Here is a 15,115-nt window from a genome sequence, read left to right as displayed (position 1 = left end):
GTGAGAGACAGAGAGACAGACAGAGAGAGACACAGAGAGACAGACAGGGAGAGAGACAGAGAGAGGGAGGAGGAGGGGTGGAGGAAGGAGAAGAGGTAGAGGAGGGGGAGGAGGAGGGCATGTCACCAGGAAGAGACCACGCTTTTTATGCCAAAACTGAATGATAAAAAGTTATAAGCAGTGCCAAGGATTGAACACAGGGCCTCATGCATGCTGGGCCAGAATCTACAACTCAGTCACACTATCAAACCCAAAGAAAAAATTTAATTTATACATTCTAAGAAAATGTCACCATGTAATAAGATATTTTGTATGTAACTGTAGCAAAAGGAAAACCAACTCTAATGCAGTAAATCGCCTCTAATTTAAACACATCATTGGTTTATTTATTTAATTAAACCAGAGCCAGAAGCATGCTAGAGAAGCACTTCACTACTGAGACACAGCCTATTTTTAATTAATTATTAATTAATGATATTTGTTGCCCAGGATTGCGTTAAAGTCTCTATATAGTCAAAGAAGACCTTAAACTTCCGATCTTGCCTCTACCTCCATTATGCTGGGACCCAGGCATGCACTACCATATTTGGTCTTCGCAGTGATAGGAACTGAACTCAGAGCTTCTTGCACACTAGGCAGGTACTTTACCAAATTCTCCACACTCCCCGGTTCCTTACTCTTAAATATACAAATGACTTTAACTTACAGCTCTTACACTGCTTATATATTTGAATCAGTTTCCAAAATTTATCTAGTCCTTTCTTTTTGAGACAATGTCTCATGCAGTAGCCGAAGCTGGCATCAAATTTGCTGTCTAGCTATTGATGACCTTGATATCCAGATCCTTCTGGTTCTACTTCCCAGTAGCTGGAATTATGGGTGTGAGGCACCATGCACAGCCCAATTTTACCTATTTCTTAGAATATAAAAAGCCCAAATGAGACACAGTGTCAGGAAGAATGTCATTAATTAATCTAAAATACAGAAACTATTGAGAGATGTACCAATCTTTTTCCTATATTTTTCTTCTCTTTCCCTCCCATAATTTAGTGTTCTCAAACACAATTTTAATTTCCTTCCTATTTACCCTTTCTCCTCTCAACAGTAGTTGAACGTTGTACTAAGTCCACAGTTCAGTAGTCATATTTATAAAGGAAGAAGAACATAGCTTCATGTCATGCATGGAGAGTGTGGTGTGTGCTGATGAATACTAAATTTTCCAATTCATAGTTATATAGAATTCTATAGTTGTCAATGTGTCTTTAAAAGTACTTCTAAGATTTATTTTTATTTTATGTATATGAGAACACTGTAGCTGTCAGACACACCAGAAGAGGGCATTGGATCCCATTGCAGATGGTTGTGAGCCACCATGTGGTTGCTGGGAATTGAACTCAGCACCTCTGGGAGAGCAGTCAGTGCTCTTCACCACTGAGTCATCTCTCCAACCCCTTTAAAATTATTTCTATTGGAATAAAGTGAAAGATGTCTTTTAAAATAATTTTGTGAAGGCTCAAGAGATGCTTGGCGTTTGAGAGCACAACTGCTGTTGCAAAGGCCCCAGTTCAGTTCCAGCACCCACACCAGGCAGCTTACAACCACCTGTAACTCCAAGAGATCTAACATTTTCTTCTTGCCTCTGAGGACAGCTGCAGACATGCATATAGCCACCCATGGATATATACATGAGAGGAAGGGATGGAAAGTATGTAAATATGGTATTCACGTATGAACTTTTGCAAAATTAAACATTTTAAGTAAGTAAAGAAAGGACGGAAGGAAGGAAAGAAGGAAGGAAAGAAGGAAGTTTTTAGCCAGGTGTGGTGGCTTTTAATTTGGGAGGCAAAGGCAGGTGGATCTCCATGAGTCTGATGCCAGCCTAGTCTACATAATAAGTTCCAGACCACCCAGACTCTAAAAGAACAAAAAACAATAACCAAATAAAAACAAAAATGAATAATATTTAATATTAGCTAATTGTACAATATAATTTAAAGTTATATCTGCCAGAATGTAAAGGTACCATTACTTTTTGATGTTTCCAGGATACTTGATCTAAAAGGTCTGACGATCGTGTGAATTCTAAAAATAAAACCATCATAATTATTATAAGAAAACTTTTAAAGAAAATCAATCAACTCATTATAAACAATTGAATCTATTTACGAGTGAGAACTATGTGTATTATACAATATCACATCTCTGTGTTGCCTTTCTCTAAACATTAATATGAAATAAGATAAAAAAAAACACAGATGAAAAGGTTCTTGCAGTTCTGGAGATGGAACCCATGATTTCGCTCATGATAGGCAACCACTTCAGAGTACTACCACTAAGCTACAGATCCCCAGGGATTTTTCTGTTAAGTGCTTTAGAAAGCTGGGGCTATAGGTGACTTGGTAGAGTGTTTAGCCAGCATGGTAAATGCTCTGGGTTTGATCCTCAGCACTATATAAACTAGATATGGTAGTGCATGCCCTTAATCCCAGGATTTAGGAGGTGGAGGTTGAATGATCAGAAATTAAAGGTTTTTCCCGTTACCCTATTAGGCTTGATGATATAACATGGACTATATGAGATCCTGTTTTAAAAGAAAATAAAAAAGGAGCTATTGATAGTCGATGCTTAAGAACAAATTCAAATTCTGTTAGAGATGACTATGGTCAAACCAGGGTTAAGGAATTACTGAATTCATCACATATTGTTGATCACTTGATGCTTCTTTTCAGTATAATTGAAATGATAACTGGAAACAAATGGCATTTTAATTTAACTAAAGCGAAATGACTTGTTTTTACAGAACGTTGAGCTGTGCTTTCTGTTAAGCCACCAAAATACTTGGAGGCCAGAGGTAAATTCAGTGCTAGAGTGCTTGCCCTGTCTGCACAATAGCCTGACTTTTATCCCTAGCATTGAAAAAGAAATTTACTCTACAAGCAATTTAGTATTTTCAGACAACATAAACTTAAATTGAACATTGTCATGGTCACTTAGCCTGATAACTGTACAATTCTAACTGTTCAGGAGATCAAGCCAAGGAGATGACAGATTAAAGGCCAGTATGACATACAGAGTGAGTTCAGGGCCACCCTGGGTGACTTAGCAACATACTGTCTCAAAATAAAAAGTAAAATAAATTCTAAGGGTATAGCTTACTGGGCGATTGCTGAACTAGAATGCACAAGGGCCCTGAGTTCCATCTCTACGAAGGAAAGGAAAAAGAAAGAAAGAGAGAAAGAAAGAAAGAAAGGAAGGGAAGGAGAGAGAGAGAGAGAGAGAGAGAGAGAGAGAGAGAGAGAGAGAAAGAGAAAGAGAAAGAAAAAGGAAGGAAGAAAAGGAAAAATAAAAACATTGCAGAAGAGAGAAAATAAAAGAAATGGCCATATATGAGTCAGCACTTGGGAGGCCGAGGCTGGAGGATCACCACAAGTTCAAGTCCTGTCTAGAAAGAAAGACTTTGAATAAACAAGCAATAACAATAACAGTAACAATAACAATAACAAAAAAGCTAAAATTGTCACATGGACCTGTGAATGAGGCTTGAAGGCAAACCACTGCAATTCCCACACATTTGTAAGGATGGCGAAAAATCACTGTTAAAACCAAATGGAATAGATATTTTAAAATCAATATTTTTCTCAGAAAACAAATTAGTGGCTTCCTAGGGCATGCAGGTATGATGGGAGAAGACTGAATACCAAACATCCAAAGGGAATTAGTGTAAAGAAAATTTGTTTTTCTCCTGATGTAATTGTCGTCTTGGATGCTTTCTGCCTCAGTTTGCTAACCTAGGCCTATTCCTGGAAGCTTCTAGCCTCTCTACAATCTTATCTAGGCCTAGAATGTTTTTAGCCTCTGGGATTTACTGCTGAATAAACTTACCCCTTTTTAGTTCTTTCTGATCTCTATCTGGCTGGTCAACACAGCCGTTCTGGCTTAAACTGCCCTCCAAGCTGACTGATTCAATCTGGATTCTCTCACCTTCTAGCTGAATTGCTCCACTTGGCCTCAAACTAATTCTAGCAATCTGTTCTAATCTTCTGTCTCTTTCTCATTTTCTGCCTTGTTCTGTCTTCACGTGTGTCTAGCTTGTTCTCTCTCTCTAAAACCTGTCTCTGTACAACCCTCCCAGTAAAAATGCCTGCCTCCTTCTCTCTGCACTGCCCCTCAAGTAGTGTTCCTTTCCTCTCCCTTCTCATGAGAGTGGGGCATATCCTATTCTGTCAAATATTTCCCTGATTCATCACTTCGTCTGCCATTCAATTAGACGGCACTTTCAAACCCTGGTACTTCCTTCTACAAACTAAATTTACCTTCATCATTTGGGATTAAATGTATGTACTAAGCGTGTGTCTAAATTTCAACCAGAGGGATAGAGATGTGTGTTAAGGGCTGAGCCATACCACAATCAGAAAAAGTTTTTTTCAGTTAATATCACAATGTTGGGGTTCACACTGTGATCAAATATCCTGCAACAAATTAGCATGAGAACTGCTCTATACCTTTACTATGGTTATAGCCACAGACATGTACATTATTCCAAAATTAATTTAATTATACATTTAAAAGCTGCTGAATTTAGTTGGTTGTGCATAACATGTTTAAGAACTGGAATTGAAAGTTTCCTGAGGGGTTGGGGATTTAGCTCAGTGGTAGAGCGCTTGCCTAGCAAGCGCAAGGTCCCGGGTTCGGTCCCCAGCTCCGAAAAAAAGAAAAAAAAAAAAGAAAAAAGAAAAAAAGAAAAAGAAAAAGAAAGTTTCATGAGTCATTTTATGTTTGTTTTTGAAACAGTCTCACTATGTAACCCAATGTGGCTTCATACTTGAGACTCTCAGGCTTCAACTTTTCAAGTTTACAGGCAGTTTTCTGAGACTATAGGCAGTGTCACCAGGAATCCATCGCAAAGACTCAGATATACAATAGTCAAATATATTCCCCTAAAGACTTGAGTGGGTGACTATTAATATACTTTAACATTACAAGAAACATAGACTTTTAGGCACTCCTTTCTTACCTTCCCAGGTTTCTTGGCGAGAGAAGCCGCTGGGGAAACTGGATTTAGATTGGTGTTCCTTTTAGTGGATGACGTCATGGTGTTGTTGTCATCATTCTATGTAAAGAGAAAGAAGTGTCCAGTTGCAGCACTAGCTGTATACTAATCAAGGACTAGGGGCCAATAGCTCTGGATGAACAGGGAAATAGTACAGGATCACAGTGCTACAGTGAGGATGTCTTGCTATGAAGCAAGTGGGGGGGACAAGGTTCATGTAGATAAAACAATGGCACACTTGGTCTTCTAAAAGTGAGAACTATGTGGTGTTTACCTAGTGCCCCAGAAAGACATTGTGAACAGTCAATACTGAGCAATATATATAATATACTCAGGCTCTAAATTAGTGTTTTCCTATGGTTGTACTTACTTCTATACTACTGAAAACTATAAGGTAATAAACACATTTACTTCCAATATTTCATTTATATCTTAGTTCTTATATCTTAGCTAATATTTTTTGGTCCTTTCCTGCAAAGAATTACTCCCATGCCTCAACATTTTAAAATATATTCTTTTCCATCTAGGGTAAACTTATACTTGTACAGTATGTGTTCTCTTCCACTCCCCCAACCCAACATTCAGGTTCTCTTACTCATTCAGACCAATCCCTGAAGTAATTAGAATCTGCTCCATTAAAGAACTCTTAACAGAATCCACTAACTAAATTACTGTGAAGTCTGAGAAGGACCCAGACTCCGGGTTTGTTTGGTTTTTGTTTGTTTGTTTTTTTTATTTTGTTTTGGTTTTTGGTTTGGGGAGGTTGTTGCTGCTGTTGTTTTGTTTGTTTGTTTTTGCTTTGTTTTGTTTTCAGTTCCCACAGAGCTCAGTTAGATAAAGTCAAGGGACATAAGGACAGGCTGTCTTCTCCTTGTGGCTATAAATGGCAATGAAAGTCAGGGCTCACAGGGTTCACATTATTATTGCTTGTCCTTGACTTATCTGACACACATGTTGCTCTTCTTTTTAGCTTAAAGAAAAACCTTGTTTTTTATTTATCATTTTCCCACACAGTAGCTATTTCCCTGCTCCAAAGCCTGACTATACTATATGATCTAGCTCTGAACAACATGCAACTCACTGTCTTCAAAGGCTACCCTGAAATGAGGGCCAGGTGCCCATCTGACACATCTTTGAAAGGAAATGATGTCTTCTGCCAACAACATATTTCCGCATCTACTGACTCCCAAATCTAGACGTTGTTGACATTAGCCGGAATCAATCCCATTCAAATTTTAGAGTAACTCTTGTTTGATCACAGATGTTCACAGAAAAGAAGAGTAAAAGTCATGTAACAATCACAACTAAGTAACCATAATGTTTGCAGACATTTAAAAACATAAAGTAAGGCTATACCTATAGCCTAAACATCAAAATATTAGTGGAAAAATTCTAAATTATTGAATAAAGCCCAGTAAATCTACCCCTTAACGTGCTAATCTATAGTTTCTGAACAAAATAGAGCCTCATGTATCCAGGCTAGCTTCAAATTTATAGTCAAGGATAACCTTGAACTCCTGATCCTCCAGTCTTTACCTACCCAGTGTTGGCAACAACTGAACTTTTCTTAGGTTAGCCAGAACAGAGAGCAAGTTGGTCCACTGGTCCACAACAGAATTAACCTCAATCAATCTCTCTGACTCTGTTCCTCTCTGTGTCTCTCTGTCTTTGTGTCTCTGGATCTCTCTGTGTCATCTGTGTATCTCTCGGGCCTTGGATCTCCCCACCCCCTCCCTGTCTCCTCCCTCCATCCCTCTTCTCTCCCTCCTACTATGCTGTCTGCTGGCCTGCTATTTCTAAGCTCAAGGAATCCTTCTGTCTCTGCTTTTCCACTGTCGACTACATCTATCGAGGCACTTTATAATTCCCAGGAACATCTATAACGTAGGGTCAGAAAACCATGTTATTTCAACCCCTCTTTCACATAGTGACATTTTGTTTTTATGGTGAAATCACAAACTGTTTCTTTTTAAATATCTTTTTAAAATGTGTATTTGTGGAAGCCTGAGTGAGTTTCTGTGAATCACATGTGTGCAAGAACCCAGAGAGGTCAGAAGGTGACAGAGCCACTGGACTGCCATCACGGGAGGTTGTATGCTGCCATGTGGGTGCTGTTAGCACAACACTATGTTTGTGAAAATAACAATTTTCTACCAAATTAAAATGTGAATACTGCTTCCTGGTTGCTGCCGCTGCAGAGAGCCCCTGGGCAGCACCCCACGAGCGAACTTGAGCCTCGGGACCACAGGTAAGACCAAATTTTCTGCTGCAAGAAAGCTGCCTGGTGAGCTTGGGACACACGGAAGCAGAATTTCTCTAGAACCGGGCACGTTCTGTGTTTACCGGAAGTCCCACACCCGCGGATCCCGGCCCGCAGCAGCTCTCTGCTCCCAGACCCGGTGAGAGAGAGACCCAACCGCCTGGTCAGGTGGGCACTCCTGAGGCTGCAGAGCGGAAGAGACCACCAACACTGCTCACCCCTGCCCACATCCCTGGCCCAAGAGGAAACTGTATAAGGCCTCTGGGCTCCCGTGGGGGAGGGCCCAGGAGCGGCAGGACCCCTGTGCCTAAGACACCACCAGAACCAGAAGGAAACAGACCGGATAAACAGTTCTCTGCACCCAAATCCCGTGGGAGGGAGAGCTGAACCTTCAGAGAGGCAGACAAGCCTGGGAAACCAGAAGAGACTGCTCTCTACACACACATCTCGGACGCCAGAGGAAAAAGCCAAAGACCATCTGGAACCCTGGTGCACTGAAGCTCCCGGAAACGGCGGCACAGGTCTTCCTGGTTGCTGCCGCTGCAGAGAGCCCCTGGACAGCACCCCACGAGCAAACCTGAGCCTCGGGACCACAGGTAAGGCCAAATTTTCTGCTGCAAGAAAGCTGCCTGGTGAACTCAAGACACAGGCCCACAGGAACAGCTGAAGACCTGTAGAGAGGAAAAACTACACGCCCGAAAGCAGAACACTCTGTCCCCATAACTGACTGAAAGAGAGGAAAACAGGTCTACAGCACTCCTGACACACAGGCTTATAGGACAGTCTAGCCACTGTCAGAAATAGCAGAACAAAGTAACACTAGAGATAATCTGATGGCGAGAGGCAAGCGCAGGAACCCAAGCAACAGAAACCAAGACTACATGCCATCATCGGAGCCCAATTCTCCCACCAAAACAAACATGGAATATCCAAACACACCAGAAAAGCAAGATCTAGTTTCAAAATCATATTTGATCATGATGCTGGAGGACTTCAGGAAAGACCTGAACACACTTAGGGAAGCACAGGAAAACATTAATAAACAAGTAAAAGCCTACAGAGAGGAATCGCAAAAATCCCTGAAAGAATTCCAGGAAAACACAATCAAACAGTTGAAGGAATTAAAAATGGAAATAGAAGCAATCAAGAAAGAACACATGGAAACAACCCTGGATATAGAAAACCAAAAGAAGAGACAAGGAGCTGTAGATACAAGCTTCACCAACAGAATACAAGAGATGGAAGAGAGAATCTCAGGAGCAGAAGATTCCATAGAAATCATTGACTCAACTGTCAAAGATAATGTAAAGCAGAAAAAGCTACTGGTCCAAAACATACAGGAAATCCAGGACTCAATGAGAAGATCAAACCTAAGGATAATAGGTATAGAAGAGAGTGAAGACTCCCAGCTCAAAGGACCAGTAAATATCTTCAACAAAATCATAGAAGAAAACTTCCCTAACCTAAAAAAAGAGATACCCATAGACATACAGGAAGCCTACAGAACTCCAAATAGATTGGACCAGAAAAGAAACACCTCCCGTCACATAATTGTCAAAACACCAAACGCACAAAATAAAGAAAGAATATTAAAAGCAGTAAGGGAAAAAGGTCAAGTAACATATAAAGGGAGACCTATCAGAATCACACCAGACTTCTCGCCAGAAACTATGAAGGCCAGAAGATCCTGGACTGATGTTATACAGACCCTAAGAGAACACAAATGCCAGCCCAGATTACTGTATCCAGCAAAACTCTCAATTAACATTGATGGAGAAACCAAGATATTCCATGACAAAACCAAATTTACACAATATCTTTCTACAAATCCAGCACTACAAAGGATAATAAATGGTAAAGCCCAACATAAGGAGGCAAGCTATACCCTAGAAGAAGCAAGAAACTAATCGTCTTGGCAACAAAACAAAGAGAATGAAAGCACACAAACATAACCTCACATCAAATATGAATATAACGGGAAGCAATAATCACTATTCCTTAATATCTCTCAATATCAATGGCCTCAACTCCCCAATAAAAAGACATAGATTAACAAACTGGATACGCAACGAGGACCCTGCATTCTGCTGCCTACAGGAAACACACCTCAGAGACAAAGACAGACACTACCTCAGAGTGAAAGGCTGGAAAACAACTTTCCAAGCAAATGGTCAGAAGAAGCAAGCTGGAGTAGCCATTCTAATATCAAATAAAATCAATTTCCAACTAAAAGTCATCAAAAAAGATAAGGAAGGACACTTCATATTCATCAAAGGAAAAATCCACCAAGATGAATTCTCAATCCTAAATATCTATGCCCCAAATACAAGGGCACCTACATATGTAAAAGAAACCTTACTAAAGCTCAAAACACACATTGCACCTCACACAATAATAGTGGGAGATTTCAACACCCCACTCTCATCAATGGACAGATCATGGAAACAGAAATTAAACAGTGATGTAGACAGACTAAGAGAAGTCATGAGCCAAATGGACTTAACGGATATTTATAGAACATTCTATCCTAAAGCAAAAGGATATACCTTCTTCTCAGCTCCTCATGGTACTTTCTCCAAAATTGACCATATAATTGGTCAAAAAACGGGCCTCAAAAGGTACAGAAAGATAGAAATAATCCCATGCGTGCTATCGGACCACCACGGCCTAAAACTGGTCTTCAATAACAATAAGGGAAGAATGCCCACATATACGTGGAAATTGAACAATGCTCTACTCAATGATAACCTGGTCAAGGAAGAAATAAAGAAAGAAATTAAAAACTTTTTACAATTTAATGAAAATGAAGATACAACATACTCAAACTTATGGGACACAATGAAAGCTGTGCTAAGAGGAAAACTCATAGCGCTGAGTGCCTGCAGAAAGAAACAGGAAAGAGCATATGTCAGCAGCTTGACAGCACACCTAAAAGCTCTAGAACAAAAAGAAGCAAATACACCCAGGAGGAGTAGAAGGCAGGAAATAATCAAACTCAGAGCTGAAATCAACCAAGTAGAAACAAAAAGGACCATAGAAAGAATCAACAGAACCAAAAGTTGGTTCTTTGAGAAAATCAACAGGATAGATAAACCCTTAGCCAGACTAACGAGAGGACACAGAGAGTGTGTCCAAATTAACAAAATCAGAAATGAAAAGGGAGACATAACTACAGATTCGGAGGAAATTCAAAAAATCATCAGATCTTACTATAAAAACCTATATTCAACAAAATTTGAAAATCTTCAGGAAATGGACAATTTCCTAGACAGATACCAGGTATCGAAGTTAAATCAGGAACAGATAAACCAGTTAAACAACCCCATAACTCCTAAGGAAATAGAAGCAGTCATTAAAGGTCTCCCAACCAAAAAGAGCCCAGGTCCAGACGGGTTTAGTGCAGAATTCTATCAAACCTTCATAGAAGACCTCATACCAATATTATCCAAACTATTCCACAAAATTGAAACAGATGGAGCCCTACCGAATTCCTTCTATGAAGCCACAATTACTCTTATACCTAAACCACACAAAGACACAACAAAGAAAGAGAACTTCAGACCAATTTCCCTTATGAATATCGACGCAAAAATACTCAATAAAATTCTGGCAAACCGAATTCAAGAGCACATCAAAACAATCATCCACCATGATCAAGTAGGCTTCATCCCAGGCATGCAGGGATGGTTTAATATACGGAAAACCATCAACGTGATCCATTATATAAACAAACTGAAAGAACAGAACCACATGATCATTTCATTAGATGCTGAGAAAGCATTTGACAAAATTCAACACCCCTTCATGATAAAAGTCCTGGAAAGAATAGGAATTCAAGGCCCATACCTAAACATAGTAAAAGCCATATACAGCAAACCAGTTGCTAACATTAAACTAAATGGAGAGAAACTTGAAGCAATCCCACTAAAATCAGGGACTAGACAAGGCTGCCCACTCTCTCCCTACTTATTCAATATAGTTCTTGAAGTTCTAGCCAGAGCAATCAGACAACAAAAGGAGATCAAAGGGATACAGATCGGAAAAGAAGAGGTCAAAATATCACTATTTGCAGATGACATGATAGTATATTTAAGTGATCCCAAAAGTTCCACCAGAGAACTACTAAAGCTGATAAACAACTTCAGCAAAGTGGCTGGGTATAAAATTAACTCAAATAAATCAGTTGCCTTCCTCTATACAAAAGAGAAACAAGCCGAGAAAGAAATTAGGGAAACGACACCCTTCATAATAGACCCAAATAATATAAAGTACCTCGGTGTGACTTTAACCAAGCAAGTAAAAGATCTGTACAATAAGAACTTCAAGACACTGAGGAAAGAAATTGAAGAAGACCTCAGAAGATGGAAAGATCTCCCATGCTCATGGATTGGCAGGATTAATATGGTAAAAATGGCCATTTTACCAAAAGCAATCTACAGATTCAATGCAATCCCCATCAAAATACCAATCCAATTCTTCAAAGAGTTAGACAGAACAATTTGCAAATTCATCTGGAATAACAAAAAACCTAGGATAGCTAAAGCTATCCTCAACAATAAAAGGACTTCAGGGGGAATCACTATCCCTGAACTCAAGCAGTATTACAGAGCAATAGTGATAAAAACTGCATGGTATTGGTACAGAGACAGACAGATAGACCAATGGAATAGAATTGAAGACCCAGAAATGAACCCACACACCTATGGTCACTTGATTTTTGACAAAGGAGCCAAAACCATCCAATGGAAAAAAGATAGTATTTTCAGCAAATGGTGCTGGTTCAACTGGAGGGCAACATGTAGAAGAATGCAGATCGATCCATCCTTATCACCCTGTACAAAGCTTAAGTCCAAGTGGATCAAGGACCTCCACATCAAACCAGACACACTCAAACTAATAGAAGAAAAACTAGGGAAGCATCTGGAACACATGGGCACTGGAAAAAATTTCCTGAACAAAACACCAATGGCTTATGCTCTAAGATCAAGAATCGACAAATGGGATCTCATAAAACTGCAAAGCTTCTGTAAGGCAAAGGACACTGTGGTTAGGACAAAACGGCAACCAACAGATTGGGAAAAGATCTTTACCAATCCTACAACAGATAGAGGCCTTATTTCCAAAATATACAAAGAACTCAAGAAGTTAGACCGCAGGGAAACAAATAACCCTATTAAAAAATGGGGTTCAGAGCTAAACAAAGAATTCACAGCTGAGGAATGCCGAATGGCTGAGAAACACCTAAAGAAATGTTCAACATCTTTAGTCATAAGGGAAATGCAAATCAAAACAACCCTGAGATTTCACCTCACACCAGTGCGATTGGCTAAGATCAAAAACTCAGGTGACAGCAGATGCTGGCGAGGATGTGGAGAAAGAGGAACACTCCTCCATTGTTGGTGGGATTGCAGACTGGTAAAACCATTCTGGAAATCAGTCTGGAGGTTCCTCAGAAAATTGGACATTGAACTGCCTGAGGATCCAGCTATACCTCTCTTGGGCATATACCCAAAAGATGCCTCAACATATAAAAGAGACACGTGCTCCACTATGTTCATCGCAGCCTTATTTATAATAGCCAGAAGCTGGAAAGAACCCAGATGCCCTTCAACAGAGGAATGGATACAGAAAATGTGGTACATCTACACAATGGAATATTACTCAGCTATCAAAAACAACGAGTTTATGAAATTCGTAGGCAAATGGTTGGAACTGGAAAATATCATCCTGAGTGAGCTAACCCAATCACAGAAAGACATACATGGTATGCACTCATTGATAAGTGGCTATTAGCCCAAATGCTTGAATTACCCTAGATCCCTAGAACAAACGAAACTCAAGACGGATGATCAAAATGTGAATGCTTCACTCCTTCTTTAAATGAGGAAAAAGAATACCCTTGGCAGGGAAGGGAGAGGCAAAGATTAAAACAGAGACTGAAGGAACACCCATTCAGAGCCTGCCCCACATGTGGCCCATACATATACAGCCACCCAATTAGACAAGATGGATGAAGCAAAGAAGTGCAGACCGACAGGAGCCGGATGTAGATCGCTCCTGAGAGACACAGCCAGAATACAGCAAATATAGAGGCGAATGCCAGCAGCAAACCACTGAACTGAGAATAGGTCCCCTATTGAAGGAATCAGAGAAAGAACTGGAAGAGCTTGAAGGGGCTCGAGACCCCAAAAGTACAACAATGCCAAGCAACCAGAGCTTCCAGGGACTAAGCCACTACCTAAAGACTATACATGGACTGACCCTGGACTCTGACCCCATAGGTAGCAATGAATATCCTAGTAAGAGCACCAGTGGAAGGGGAAGCCCTGGGTCCTGCTAAGACTGAACCCACAGTGAACTAGTCTATGGGGGGAGGGCGGCAATGGGGGGAGGGTTGGGAGGGGAACACCCATAAGGAAGGGGAGGGGGGAGGGGGATGTTTGCCCGGAAACCGGGAAAGGGAATAACACTCGAAATGTATATAAGAAATACTCAAGTTAATAAAAAAAATAAAATAAAATAAAATGTGAATACTGTACCAGATTTAGACACTCTTCCCAACTCTGACTTATCTGCATTGCAGTGTGCATGTCCCTGAAGAAGAGAAATTAATACAGTAGTCAGCCCATCTGAAGGAAAACATGAAACTGAATATACAAATGATGAAAATAGTAACTGAAGGTATAGTGCTCACCGTTCATGCATTGCTTCTCTGATGGCTATATCCATCCCTTCTTCCTAGAAGGCAGGGAAAACATAGTAAACCAAGTGCCAATCGACTACTGTTCTACGAAATTGCACTTGGGTTGGGAGTTTCAGATTTCCACTAAAATGCACTTTATTGTAATTCTCCAGGCTATGGAAGAGCTACATTGTTTCCTTATAAACAAACCTTTATACAAGTGTCTGTCTCTCTTTGTTACCCTACAAAGTGCTCCACATTATTATTTCTTTGTCCTTGATTTATCTGACACACTTACATGTTGCTCTTCTTTTTAGCTTAAAGAAAACTTTGTTTTTTATTTATTATTTTTTCCCACACCGTAGCTACTTTCCCCCAAAAAAAGTAGTAATGCATTATAAAAACAGATATAATAACAATAATGATAATGATAATGATAATAATAATAACAACAACAATAGTAATAGTGGGGCTGGTGAGCTGGTGCATTGGTGGAAGATGCTTGGCTCCAAGCCTCCTGATGATGACCTATTTGATTGTCAGGAAGTACAAAGAGGAAGGAGACTATTAGGTTCTACATGTTGTCTTCTGATAGTCACACACATGCCATGGCATGCACACACACACCCACACACACACACACACACACACACACACAAACACACACACACAAACACACACACACACACACACACAAACACACACACACAAACACACACACACACAAACACACACACACAAACACACACACACACAAACACACACACAAACACACACACACACAAACACACACACTTATGCATGCATACACACATTCCAATAAATAAATAAATCCACACAAACTTAATTTAAAATGGGCAACTTAATTTTGAAAATTATCTAACCTGTTTGATTTGGAAAATCCGGTTGGCAGATGTACGACTGCGGGAAGGTAGAAACAACTAAAAATTGAAATATGAGTCAGATTTATGGTAATGTTTTTGATTAATAATTTAAAATAGGAAGTTATGTTATACTGTCTAAAATACTTATTGAGTGTACAGCAGCAATGGCATCTGCTAACTTCAAAGCTTCCAAAACTAAAATTGGGTTTTGGCAACAGTGGCACATGCCTTTAATGCCA

At 39.9% G+C, this 15,115-nt stretch overlaps 1 protein-coding gene across 11 annotated transcripts in view; it reads right to left on the bottom strand.

The window, feature by feature from the left end:
* Window positions 1–15,115, bottom strand: part of Pabir3 (PABIR family member 3) — a 63,633-nt gene that overhangs the window by 28,184 nt on the left and 20,334 nt on the right. For 4 of the 11 annotated variants that reach the window (XR_005498085.1, XR_001842827.2, XR_001842829.2 and 1 more), the window contains exons 4-7: window positions 14,877–14,933; window positions 14,005–14,048; window positions 13,850–13,904; window positions 5,015–5,110 (exon numbers count right to left, since the gene is read on the bottom strand). Coding sequence is in view for 6 of the 11 variants with exons in the window: in XM_006257651.4 (XP_006257713.1) it covers window positions 5,015–5,110; window positions 13,850–13,904; window positions 14,005–14,048; window positions 14,877–14,933 (252 nt within the window). In the remaining 5 variants the exon portion in view is untranslated. Of the gene's footprint in view, window positions 1–1,941; window positions 2,083–2,171; window positions 3,594–5,014; window positions 5,111–13,849; window positions 13,905–14,004; window positions 14,049–14,876; window positions 14,934–15,115 lie in introns of those variants that run through there. The other 7 variants (XR_005498084.1, XR_005498083.1, XM_008773644.3 and 4 more) reach the window with 4 other exon arrangements.

Source organism: Rattus norvegicus, chromosome X (assembly GCF_036323735.1).
Source record: "Rattus norvegicus strain BN/NHsdMcwi chromosome X, GRCr8, whole genome shotgun sequence".
NCBI classification, from domain to species: domain Eukaryota; kingdom Metazoa; phylum Chordata; class Mammalia; order Rodentia; family Muridae; genus Rattus; species Rattus norvegicus.
The sequence above is the reverse complement of the archived record's forward strand: the minus strand, read 5'-3'. Positions and strand labels throughout refer to the sequence as shown.